At 41.7% G+C, this 12,696-nt stretch overlaps 2 protein-coding genes across 3 annotated transcripts in view; both read left to right on the plus strand.

Annotated features, from left to right (window-relative positions):
- Nucleotides 1-1,667, plus strand: part of parp1 (poly (ADP-ribose) polymerase 1) — a 15,652-nt gene extending 13,985 nt beyond the window's left edge. Inside the window, 2 exon segments of the mRNA XM_008286948.1 lie at nucleotides 210-361; nucleotides 849-1,667. Coding sequence (XP_008285170.1) covers nucleotides 210-361; nucleotides 849-930 — 234 coding nt within the window. The 3' untranslated portion in view covers nucleotides 931-1,667.
- A 616-nt stretch (nucleotides 1,668-2,283) lies between these two features.
- On the plus strand, nucleotides 2,284-12,636 carry lin9 (lin-9 DREAM MuvB core complex component). Of its 2 annotated transcripts, none has more exons than XM_008286949.1 (15): nucleotides 2,284-2,339; nucleotides 3,281-3,313; nucleotides 3,849-3,940; nucleotides 5,873-5,986; nucleotides 7,245-7,375; nucleotides 7,707-7,832; nucleotides 7,979-8,136; nucleotides 8,436-8,569; nucleotides 8,683-8,811; nucleotides 9,425-9,526; nucleotides 9,625-9,705; nucleotides 9,812-9,937; nucleotides 10,814-10,996; nucleotides 11,289-11,386; nucleotides 11,559-12,636. In XM_008286949.1, exons 1-15 carry the CDS (start codon nucleotides 2,309-2,311, stop codon nucleotides 11,662-11,664), a joined length of 1,644 nt encoding a protein of 547 aa, XP_008285171.1. In that variant the 5' UTR covers nucleotides 2,284-2,308; the 3' UTR covers nucleotides 11,665-12,636. The 2 variants fall into 2 exon arrangements, with proteins under 2 accessions (XP_008285171.1, XP_008285172.1); XM_008286950.1 differs by lacking the exon at nucleotides 2,284-2,339 and adding an exon at nucleotides 2,836-2,884.
- Nucleotides 12,637-12,696: the final 60 nt, after the last annotated feature.

The following is a 12,696-nucleotide window of genomic DNA, read 5'->3' on the forward strand; positions in this document are numbered from 1 at the left end:
GAGATAAACTTCACCCGTACACCACAGGGTCCCTCTGTATAACTTTGCATTGATCAGCTATTAGTGTAATTACAGTGCAGCGCTGCATTAATGTGAATGCTGATTTTAACGAAGCATATTGAAATATGACATTTGAAGTGTTTTAAGTGTGGCAGGTTTTATTTATAGTATGTGTTATTAATTTACATACTAGGTTTTATTTGCTTCAGAATTTCATTCATCTGCCTTTTTTTCTTTTCTTTCCAGGTTTGGGTAGAACCGCTCCGGATCCGAGCGCTACAGTCAGTTTAGATGGTGTGCAAGTGCCTCTGGGAAAAGGCGCCCACACCAACATCGACGACACAAGTCTACTGTACAACGAGTATCCTTTAATGTTCATCGGCTTGTTCATGGATGTGGTGATAAAATGGTTTTTCCTGCTTGGCCGTATGCTTAATTCTGTAATAGAGGTGTATGAAAATGCAAAAAACTGGCACTTGAGGTACTTGACAATGAATAAAGTGTAGAGGAAGGGCGTTGAACTGCTTTAACTCTTGTGCCAAGTTCTCCCAACGTGTCATTCGGCCTGAATTTAGGCCTGATGTTGCTATTTTGATTTCTGGATCGCATCTGTGCTTAGTCAGCACATCTTATCTTCATGTAGGAGAAGTGTTCTTTTGGAGCTCTCTGAACATTCTGTGGATCCCTCCAGGGCTCCTGCACTGTTTCACAAAAGGATGAAAAGAATTATTGTGACACAAACGGATGCATAAATCACTCATTTAGACTCGTGGTAGCCGACATCAAGGTAAAACAGCTGAAGCTCCATCATCTGTCTGGTCCGTTTTCTTTAACCGCTGCTCCTCCAGGTACATTGTGTACGACGTCGCGCAGATCAACATGAAGTATCTCCTGAAGATCAAGTTCAACTACCAGACGTCCCTGTGGTGAGGAGACCGGCGTCCGAACCCCCCCACCTTCAGTGAACGAAACAAAGACCACTGTTGCCTCCGAACGCCCGGGCTTCATGTTTGAAAAAGGAGCGACGCCACACCACGCTTTGCAAATGGTCATCGGAAACCTTTCGTCACTTTATTGCTTTGTCATCAGGTTTAGTAGCAGGCAGTCTTCCATAGTGATACGTTTAGGTACTTTAAAACCTCCTTCTGACTTGCTCGTATGACTGGACGGTAGTTAAAGCACACAGTGGATGCAAAGGTTTGGAGATAAAACGTCTGTAAACGTTGGTAGCTCTCTGTCTCACGTGGTAACCTTTATTTTGATAAGGATCTTATTTTGTCATTCTTTAATAAACCTGTAGTTAAAACGGCATAGCACTGCAACTGTGGAAGGAGTTTGGACTTGCGAGCGAGCGAGCGACCTGCAGACACACTCAACGTTTTATGTTCTGCTCCGTGAGAAAGCCACTAAGATGCACATTTTGTAGACCGCTGCATATGGAGATACTGTATAGGGTTTTACATGTAAATATTTCTTTTGTCGTTTTGTGTCTGAAGCGCTTCCTTGCTTAAAAAAAACAAAACAAAAACAAAAAAAAAAGAATGTGGTCAGTGTTTATGCGAAGTATTCTGTAAAAGACACAACTGCCATGTAACGTGTTTGTTTTTTTGTTTTTTTTTTAGTCTTTTTCTTGCTTACCTCAAACAAAATAAAACATCCTGAAAAATACCACACGTGTACATTTGTGGGTCTTTATTATTATTATTATTATTATTATTATTGTGCTGCACATGAGATTGATGCATGTTGAGTTTTTGGATGGAATTTATTTATTTTATTTTTTTAAATAGATTGTTGGTGAGATCAGGGTCAAACACTGCAGGACCTTGTGGGCGAACATTATGCTGAAGAATTCATCTTGAACTTGAATTTTATTTTATATATAAAAACATAAATCCTGCCAATATTTAACTCACATTTACTTATATGCTTCCTATCTATAAATACACATACATGAAAGTATTGTGTAGATACTGTGTATAACTCCAAGGATTTGCCTCTGAATAGAAATATAAAAATGAAATACATGACAACATTGAAGGCCGTGTGAAACAATAGACCATCACTGTGGAGTCTAGTTTCTTGTTTAATATATGGAGCGGTTTTTCCATCAACATTTAACACTGAAAAGGTGGATTTACAGTGACTGAATTTATTCGTCTACGCCAATAAATTAAACAAAGCGATTCTCCATCCACCGCTTTGGCAAATCCTAGCATTTTTATTTCTCAAATCGCCCTCCAGATAGCGTCCCGACCCAGAATGCATTTTGACAAGGTCTTTGAAAAAGCGGCGCGGCTAATTCAAGATGGCGGAGATGGACCAGCTGTTAGACGAGAGTGAGTAACAACACAAATTCAAGGAGTTTAGCATTGTACACAAGCAGCGGTCCCGTACTGGTAAAAATAAATAATTAGCGATAAACCGACATCGCCGTCCACGTAACTGGTATTGTAAGTTTCGCGTAGACTTCACAAAGCCGTTTTCGTTCAAAGAGACACCGGGTCTGTCCAAGTCAGCTAACGCTTGTTAGCACGAGAGGCTAACCATAGCTAATGTTGGAGTTGAACAAGTTACTTTAGCCCAACTGGGTAAACAAATAACGTTAGCTTAGCCGTGAGCTAACGTCTGCTAACCTCACAGCGGAGGCAACAATAACAAAAGGACCACCGCAACGTCGCTAGCTGCTAGCTAGCTACGCGTTTTATTCTGGACATAGTTTTTTTTAGTTTCCGTGACACTTTCCTCACATTTAACGTTCGTTAGCGCCGGTTAACGTGACACGGTTACGCGCTGTGTGTCGTTCTGACAAGCCGGTGACGGGAAACTAGCCAAGTTGTGCGGCTGTTAACACCTGAAATAGTCGACGGTGAGCGTAGCTAATGTAAGTAAATACTACGTTCGGGCTTGTAACGTGGTGTAACGCTAGCTTGTTTAGCTCGTTTCTTTTGATGCGGTCTGTCCAGCTGATGTTACACCCGTGGTTGACAGCTCGAACTGGGGGTGAAGGCCTAACGGACGGCGCTAGCCATGTCTAACTCCAGTTAACCCACCTGGCTGCTGTCAGGGTTTAAAGGACAGCCTCATGGATTCTTTGGTAGCTGAAATCAACGGAGCATTTTAACTCAGATATAAGGAACATAACCTAATTACCTTTCCTAGCACACTTACATGTCTGTTAATATAATTACTAAATGTTAAATTTACTCTAATATGTGTTATCTTAAGCCATTAGTTTGCACCTGTATATTGATGAAGCCCAATTTGTTCTCTTCATCAGGCTCTTCAGCAGAGGCACTCGTCAGTCTAAAAGGTATGATGGGAGTTTTATTATGATTATTATAATTTTTAAATCTGTTTTGAGATTTGTTCTTGCTAAAGTGTGCAGACACATGCAAAGCTACTGTAAACTGGGATCAGGTTTCTTGTACGTCTAAACATCGTTTGTCACTGAAGATGATTCTGACCTGGTCGTGTCTGTAGCGGTCTTGGATCACGTATGCTGTGGTTTACTGGTTAAAAGTGGTCAGGAATCTTAAGTCCTTCATTGGATTAAAGTTCTGTATCGCCCTCAATAATGACAGGCTTACCGTGACAGCCCACAATGCCTGAACCTTTGTGACGACAGATAAAACTGCATGTAAAACCCCACTGGGACAGTTATTTCCACTCTATATTAGCAAATATAGATCTTTCTTTAATGTTAAGGCTTGAAGGTTCCCAGTCTTAAACAGAGAATTCATTGACATCATGTGTGATTTGCGAGCTAGGGTCTGGTATCTGGTGTTTTTACATTATTATTATGATTATTATTGTTAGTATGCATCAATGCATTGGTCTTCTTACAGAGGGCAGCTTGTCCAACACTCTGAATGAAAAAAACAGCTTCCCAAGAGCTCACAACACCAGGGGACGGCATTCCTCCGTCACGATGGACACGGTAAGAGACGTCAGGATGATCAGTGTTTAAACTTGTGAAAAGGATGCAGTGAAAAAGCGCTTGTTAAACTCAACGTGTTGAATGCTACGCTTTAAAACAATAACTAAGAGGTCAGTTTATAAAATGTTAGAAAGTAACACGAACGCTTCACAAGTTAGAGGGAATACATATGTGTGCAATGTCTGTATTAATAATAATACATTTTATTTATAAAGCGCTTTTCCGAACGCTCAAAGACGCTGCACAGTGAATAAAAACAACTAGAAATAAAAACGACATGCAAAAAAACAACAGCAGAAAGCAAAAAGCATTGAGTGCATTTAAAAACAATCACACATTAAAAGCGTCTTTGTGGAGGTGAGTTCTGGTGAGTGATGTGAACGTGGACCGGTTCGGGCGGTTATGGATGTTTGGTGGTGAGGAGTTCCAGAGGGTGGGGGGGGCAACAGAGAAGACTCTGTCCCCCCCTCCCAGGTCAGTGCTTGGTGTCAGGTGGTATTAAAATTTACAAAACTAGCAAAGAAGTAGAAATCTATTGCATTGCATTATATTGTACATATATCAGGCACTGAGTCGACACCATGTGGATGACCAAGGCTTGCCATCCTGATTGAAAATTATATGCAAAATATATTTGAGCCACACATGGTTGACTCCTTTTGACCTGATTACTAAAACATCTCAGAAACTGTCACTGGTTTTATAGCAGTAGTAATGAATTTTTCTCCCATGGGATTTATGGTCTATATTTCTTATGTATACTATGCAAATGACAGACTATAATGCCTCTGTAATGGGCACTTTAAAGTCTAAATTTTTTTTACCTCTACTTACCAAGAAAGCGTCTTAAGACAGCCACTCCTTGATGGGAGTAATATGGCCGAAATGGCAGCGTCCAGCATTTTACAAGGATTTACATAAAATGTTCACATATCGCATATTCGCCCAAAAAGGGAAGCCTTGAGAGGCGCAAAGGAGAGTATTGAGAACTTGTTCATTCTTTGTAGATGTGAGTAATTGGATCCCATTATCCTATTACTCAGTAATTAAAGGGCTCCTGTTTGATGTGCATGTGTTATTGCTGTGATTGTGCGCTCGCTGCCCGTTGCTAATCTTATCAGCACACTTAAGTGCTTTCTTTAAAATTGTTGTTTCCAGCTGAATAGTTGAAGTTATTACTTCATTAAGTTGTTTCACACCAGTGTGATGCGTGATTTGGAAGGAAAATGCACTCTAGAGGTCCGTGGTCTGTATGAGGTGTTGTGCACATTTTTGTTTTTGATTTAATTCGGTAGTTGGCTGTGGAACGACTTGAGACTTTTCTGAACATATTTGCACCACACTTCAGTAGATAGTGTACAAAATACTTTTATAACCCAAAGAAACGTGTGTGCTGGTGGATGTTTTCATCTCACCAGAACATGCCTTGTGACTGTATTCTGCACCGTCTCTGTGGTGTTGTGGTTAACTTGACAGCAATTAACACTTATTATAATGGCAAATATTGCGTTCAAATGTTTTTCTGAATCCGTACGGAGTGTGCTTGGTTGACATTGCCTGAATCTGTATCTGCGGGATCGTAACACATTTCTGCATGCATGTCGTGTTGGGTTTTTTTCCACACTGATGCCTTCATATTCCATTAAACAGACATTTTCATGGTAGATCATTTGTTATGAAATACCAGGAAAGGCGCAGGTGTATCTATAAAAATACCTACGACTCCCAGGGTCCTTGTATTGTACATGCGGGTCCACTCTCACGGCTTTCAGGGACACTCGATGGAGCTGAGCCGGCGTTAATAAATTTGATTGACCGGTGCTTTTGCTCCTCAGACATACCAGAACGCCTCGTGTTAATACTCGTGTGCTATGGGAAGGTGCTTCTTAAAAAATTACCACGGCTGCTTAGAAACTCCGTTTGTTCTTCCAGCCCACGCGGAGCTCAAAGAGGAGCCGTTTGTTCCGGGACGAAGACGAGCCGCCCCAGCAGCGACTCCCTTCCAGGTCCCCTCGGAGGAGCCAGAGGGTCACCACCACACCACAGGTAAAGACCGACTACGCACCATCAGAGGGTTACGTGCGAAAAGGCAGCATTCATTTCCCACTTCCCACTCTCGCCTTTGAGGATGGTGTGGAAAGTGTGGAGAGATACTGTTTGAGATTCAGTTGCCACCAAGTCTGTCCATGCTGTAGCTCTACATTTGATATAGACTGGAACAAAATGTTTAGTTAATGGAGCTTAAGCTTGGAAATCAAGAGAGCATTTGTTGTTTGTCTGATATTGGCCATTTAATTACATTCTTAATGCAGCGATTACTCACAACCGATTTTGCCACAGCTTTCTCAAGGGAAGATTCTGTTTTCTGAGATGCGCTGCAGAGTTGTAATATCTGCCTATTTAACTATAATAACATATATTATGACGTTTACATGCTGATTTATTGACTTGAAGTAGGAGAAGTGACTGATGGACTGCGCTCAGAGTCTTTTAATATAAAGCAACCAGAACAATTGTTTGTTTTTTGCCTTAGCAGAACCATAACCAGCTCTAGAACTTTTCAGAAAACAATGAGGCTGTTGGATAGTTCAGTAAAACGCATTGCTATGAAGTAAACATCAGCTCTATAATGCTGTCTCTCCTGTGCTAAACTGGAGCTGTGAGGGAAACATAGCAAGCTGTTTAGAAGCTGCGCTTTCTAATTCATTATCTGCTCGACCACACGTGTTGAGCCCCTCAAAGTATGATGATCATTTTTCAGCTTGGTTGGCAGAACGACAAGGTACCGCTGATGCGCCTATCGGTGGATCATTTGCCAACAGAAACCTCTCTACAGCTGCCCTGCATGAAAGAAGAAAAAACAGGAATTTGTTTAGCATAATCCAACTTGCTGCAAGGTGGCACAGTTGGTTAGCACTGTTGCCTCGCAGCTAGAAGGTCCCCGGTTCGCGTCCCGGTGGAGGAACCGGAATCTTTCTGTGTGCATGTTCTCCCCGTGCAGTGTGGGTTCTCTCCGGGTTCTCTGGCTTCCTCCCACAGTCCAGAAACATGTTGAATTGGTGATTCTAAATTGTCCGTAGGTGTGAATGTGAGCATGGTTGTCTGTCTCTAAGTGTGGCCCTGTGATAGACTGGTGACCAGTCCAGGTGTCCCCAACCCTAAGTTGGCTGGGATAGGCTCCAGCCCCCCCCGCGAACCTCGTGAGGATTGGATGGATGGATAATCCAACTTAAATTAATTATGTGTTGATATTAAACAGAGACTGACTGTGTTTTTTTTGTTTGTTTGTTTGTTTTTCTTACAGAAGTTTTCGACTGTTGTGACACCAGATAAGAAGGCGTCCCAAAAAATAGGGCTGAGATTAAGAAACCTCCTCAAACTTCCCAAAGCTCACAAATGGTGCATCTATGAATGGTTCTACTCCAATATCGACAGGTAAAGTCTCACTTCCACCTTTAACAGACAAGAATTTTAAAATAGGTTCACATGAACAACACAGACGAGGCATAAACACATTGGAGTTCCGCTTACAGTCAGATACGGTCAGTTCAACTGAAAGTAAACGCACCATTCACTTTAATTTCTGTGTATCAAAAAAAACTGCAGTGGTTGAACTCTCAAATTATACTATTTATAACATAGTTGAAGTAACTTCGGGTTAATTTAATTGTTTGATAAACCTGGACTTCCAGAAATGTAAATTTTCCTGTAATCGAGTTGTTTAGAGTTTTTGAGTTAATCTATTTTTCCTTTTATCTTCTTTCAGGCCTCTTTTTGAGGGCGACAATGAATTCTGCCTGTGTCTCAAAGAGTCTTTTCCCAACCTGAAGACAAGAAAGCTGACGAGAGTTGAGTGGGGAACAATAAGGAGACTGATGGGGAAACCTCGACGGTACGCTGTGATCTTTGTGCTTTCTCCATACACACAGTTTTCATTTCATCTGTTTTTTTTCCCTACTATTCTGTCCAGGACACAGTTTTCGTTCGTGTTTCTTTGGAGACTTAACGTGCTGCAACATTCTCCGTTGTCCTTTCCAGGTGTTCATCAGCATTTTTTGCAGAAGAGCGAACAGCGCTGAGACAGAAGCGGCAGAAAATGCGGCTGCTGCAGCAAAGAAAACTGTCCGACGTGTCAAACTGCAAAGACCTTCCTGAAGAAATCCCCCTGCCGCTCATCATAGGAACCAAAGTCACTGGTGAGATGACTGAAGTGAACACACATACTGTCCTAAACGTGCAATCAAGACCGAAACACTACAACTGTACAGTACTGTGCCACGGTGACTGCAGCACTATGCATTAGCTAGACTAGCAGATCAGGAGTCCGTGCAGTTGACCTAGATGAAAAACACTGCGTTTACCTGCGCCAAGTCAGCATTTTTATTTCAAATGGAGGGATAGCGGCTTTATAAAAACTGGGTCCTTTTCTGAAGAAATTCTTTTTATCCAGTGAGTTGAACAAAAATGAAGAAAATCTCTTTCCTTCACTCGACAGCTCGACTCCGGGGCGTCCATGACGGACTGTTCACAGGGCAGATTGATGCAGTCGACACTAGTGCTGCCACCTATCGTGTCACCTTCGACCGCAGTGGCCTGGGAACACACACTGTGCCTGATTACGAAGTCCTGGTGAGCCTGTTGTCCTGCCGACCTCACTCTCTCTTGGACTGTACAGAAATGTCAGGAGCCGTACGAAAGACGTTTCAGGTCACAATCTTAAACATTCTGATGGTGTTTTCCAGAGCAACGAGCCCAACGAGACCATGCCTATTTCAGCCTTTGCCCAGAAGCACCGGTCGACGCGCTTCATGCAGAACCTCATGACTCCGCCCAGAGGGCCCTACCCGTCCGCTACCACTCCTGTCCACATGGTACGGTAAACTGGCATCTAATAACAGATGTGCATTTGCTGCCCCCATGCAAACAGCTGTTAATGATTTCTGCTGTTGGCTTAAATCTGCTTTGGGTGAGATTAGATTTATCCACTGAAGCAGCAGTCATTCAGAAATATTTTCCTTTGTGTTCAAAGTAGACTGTAAATGTGAGCATGAAAACCTGTATGTAGGCATTTTACTTGCTGGTGAAAGAGAGAGTTCTTCTATAACATGAATCTGTCAGACCTTGAAGCGAGATCATTGTACACTTCCTGTTCCAGCACACACTGCATGACCTGACGTGCCCTTTAGAAGCTCGGTCGCTAGTTCAGCAGCTGACCCAACCTCAGCTCTTTCCCACATTATTATCTATTCTGTCTCTCTCTACTGCACTTTATAAATATTGCCAGAAAAGCCAAAGAGGAAAACAATGTACTGGTTTGATCTTTAGCTCTGAAAAAGTAAATAAAACTAATTTAATCAAAGCTAAGAACATCGTTGTTTAAATAAGGAAACTCAAACTAATCCTAAGAAAAGTCATAAATCTTCTCTTCTGGATTTCTCATGAAGATAAATGACTCAACTGCCTTTTTTTTTTTTCCAATAACAGGACAATGACCCTCTTATCAACCAGTCACCATGGAGGAACAAACTGCCCGGTGCTGAGGGAGACACACTGGGAGGATTTCCTGTTAAATTCCTGGTCCAAGTGGTAAGTGCTCCTGTTAAATGGAATTCTGAAAGGTGACATCCTAAAATTTAACATTTTGTTCTAACGCGTTCGTTATCTTGTTGTTTTCCTGCTGCTAGACGAGGCTGTCCAAAATCCTCATGATCAAGAAAGAGCACATTAAACACTTGAAAGAAATGAACACGGAGGCTGAGAAGCTGGTACAGTCGTCATTATTTACACATCGCTTCAAATCAAAACCTATCGTATGCTTATAAAACGCAGACATCAGGCGTAACTTAACTACGTTTGTGTGTTTGTGTCCAGAAGTCGTACTCGATGCCTATTGACCTGGACTTCCAGAAGCGATATGCGACCACTGTGCTCGAACTGGAGCAGCTCAATAAAGATCTCAACAAGGTGCTTCATGAAGTTCAGCAGTTCTGCTGTGAGGTAAGTGAAAGCGTACGCTTAAGTCGTGTCCAGAATTCTCTCTGATTGTAGCTACAACAATACATGAGCATGCTTTAGTACCTCATGGCCTGTTGTGAGGACTCTTGTGAGTCTTGACCAGATGAAAAATACTTTAAGTAACAGAGGCTTGTTGCATTAATTGTTCTGAATTTCAAGTGGTTTCTGGTCAGTTTTTTGTCACATTTTTACTCACAACGGGCTCATTTTTCACTGCAATATAAAATCCTGCACCCCTATGGAAACAACGCAACCATGAACAGAAGTAGAGGGACTCAGACATGCCTTGTGTTCAGCATAGCAAAGATATAATGCCATCAATCGTGGAAAAAAAAAGGTTCAGTTTCTTTATTTTAAAAAAACAAAATCATGGAAAAAATCTGGACTTGGCATGTGCAACATTTTGCCCACAAGTTTTCCCAATACTTTAAAAACTGACTCTACATACTACAGATAATTTACTGCTTCCGTTTTAATTTACTTCCATACTTGTCTCGTATCTGCTCTGTATCAGCCTACAGTCTATGGTTCTACTGAAAAGTCCCTGAAGTTTTGTTAAGTGACTTGTTGCCATAGCAGAGTCACTAGTGGCTTCACAGTTGCAGCAGGGAGCCAGAACAATTAGTCTTATACAGAACCTCATTAGAGCAAGCAATTTCTTTTTGGCAAAACATAAAGTGAGACATTTAGATAAAGGAATTATGAATAAAGATCATCATTTTGATCTCAAATCGTTTACGGTTTGTGGCTGATAATTGGTGTAATTTTGGTGATCCTCATCAAAGAAAACACGCCTTTCAAATCGGCCAGTGGGTTTTGGGGATCCAGGGGGTTAATCAGCGATGTGCATCTGTCCAGCTTGCTCCGGATCAGGGCATGGTTCCAGCCGACCATCCCACAGAGCTGCGGCGACGCTGCGAAGAAGAGGCCCAGCAGATGGTGCAGCTCATCAGCTCGCCCAAGGACGGACAGCAAAGTGCGACCAATCCCAGCCTCACTCACCTCATCTCCCGCCTCACTGCCCTGCTCCTGCAGATCAAGGTAGGAGACGCATCAACAGTCTGCTCACAAATTTCTAAACATATGTCAGGATGATGCAGGATGCACTCTCTTCAAAATACATTCCTGCGTGTCTGCGAGTTAGTTCACTGTTTCATCGTAATTTTAAAACCAAAGATCACATATTTCCAGTTTCCTTTCCAGTGCGTCAGAGAACCAATTTAGAGATGTTGGCAGCAGTAATACGTAAAGTGACTTACCTCTGCAGCTTTTTATGTACACACACCGAAATGTAATGCGTTCATGATCAGCTCTGTTTTTCTGTCTTTTTCAGTGTCTGGCAGACGGAGGAGATTTGAATTCATTTGAGTTTAAATCTCTAACAGACTCCCTGAATGACATCAAGGCATCGATTGATCCCTCCAACCACAGGTAAATAACCCTGAAACCCTAAACAAACCCTGAACTGAACCAAGAGAGACTGACATTTTCATAGTTTTTTTTTTCTTTTTAGCAAACCTGATCAATAAACATGATTCTTTTATGATCTCTATCTTTTCACTGATTCGTCACACGTGTGCTATTTTCTCTTCTGTATTTCCAGTTGCTTCCAGAACAACGTCGAGATCCACGTGGCACACATCCAGAGCGGCCTTAGTCAGCTGGGCAATCTGCATGCGTTTGCTGCCAACAACACCAATGCAGTCTGAGTACCTGCATCGTCCCTAAAACACACACACAGGTGCATGCACACACACACGCAGAGGTGTGGTACGTTAATGTTGTCTTTTGAAAATGGTGCTTTCACCTGAACTGTCAAGACTACAAAAAGAAAAAAAAAAAAAAAGAGGCTCATGTTGATGTTGTGGATCACCATCGTACAATCTGAGCGGTTGGTTTTCTTTGGGAATTCAGAGTTCTGCACAGACTCCTGTTGGGAGTTTTCATCTAAAGGAGACGGAGGATGTCAGATGTTTTATTCGCCCGTTTTATTGTATGGAAATGTTTGCGCACCCAACTGAACACAAGTCTGAAAGAATCTTTAGCTATCGCCACAATCTCACATCTCCAAATTCTGAACATGTTATTTATTGGTTTCATGTGCCAAACATTGATTCTAACAGTTTTTATAGTTCATATTTATTTATTTTTGCGTAGGTGTGTATGGTTATGAAACGATATTTTGCTATCTCTAACGTTTTCCCCTGGATGTGTTGTTGCTCCGCCGACGGTAAGCACAGGGGGATCGAAAGAATGTTTTATAAAATTGTTTATTGTAGATAATTGTACAATATCTCTGATTATTAGGACTATTGTCGACATTTCTGCTGCGTATTCGGAAATGGATTTTGTAATTTTGTGTGCACTGAAAAGAGATTTTGGTATTTTTATAAAGGAGAACTCCGGGGTTTTGATGCCTTTTACTCCCTAAGATCTTAGCATTTCCACGTTTGGCATGGCTGTTGCTGCAACCCCCCCCCCCCCACACACACACACACACACACACACACACACACACACACTAAGCCTGCATCACTGACGTAACCCTGAAAACTCAAGTCAACAGTTCTTTCCTAGAGAATCTCCTTTTTCAGTTTTGTAAAGTTGTATATGAGAGTGCCTCAGGGCAATTGTAAATAAATGTTTCTGTCTTTTTATATTAAACATAATATTGCAACGCAGCAGCTTTTCGTCATTATTTTTTTTAATAAACCATTACTTTTTTTTTTTCTTTTTTTTTT

Source organism: Stegastes partitus, unplaced genomic scaffold (genome assembly GCF_000690725.1).
Source record: "Stegastes partitus isolate 25-593 unplaced genomic scaffold, Stegastes_partitus-1.0.2 Scaffold478, whole genome shotgun sequence".
Taxonomy (NCBI): Eukaryota; Metazoa; Chordata; class Actinopteri; family Pomacentridae; genus Stegastes; species Stegastes partitus.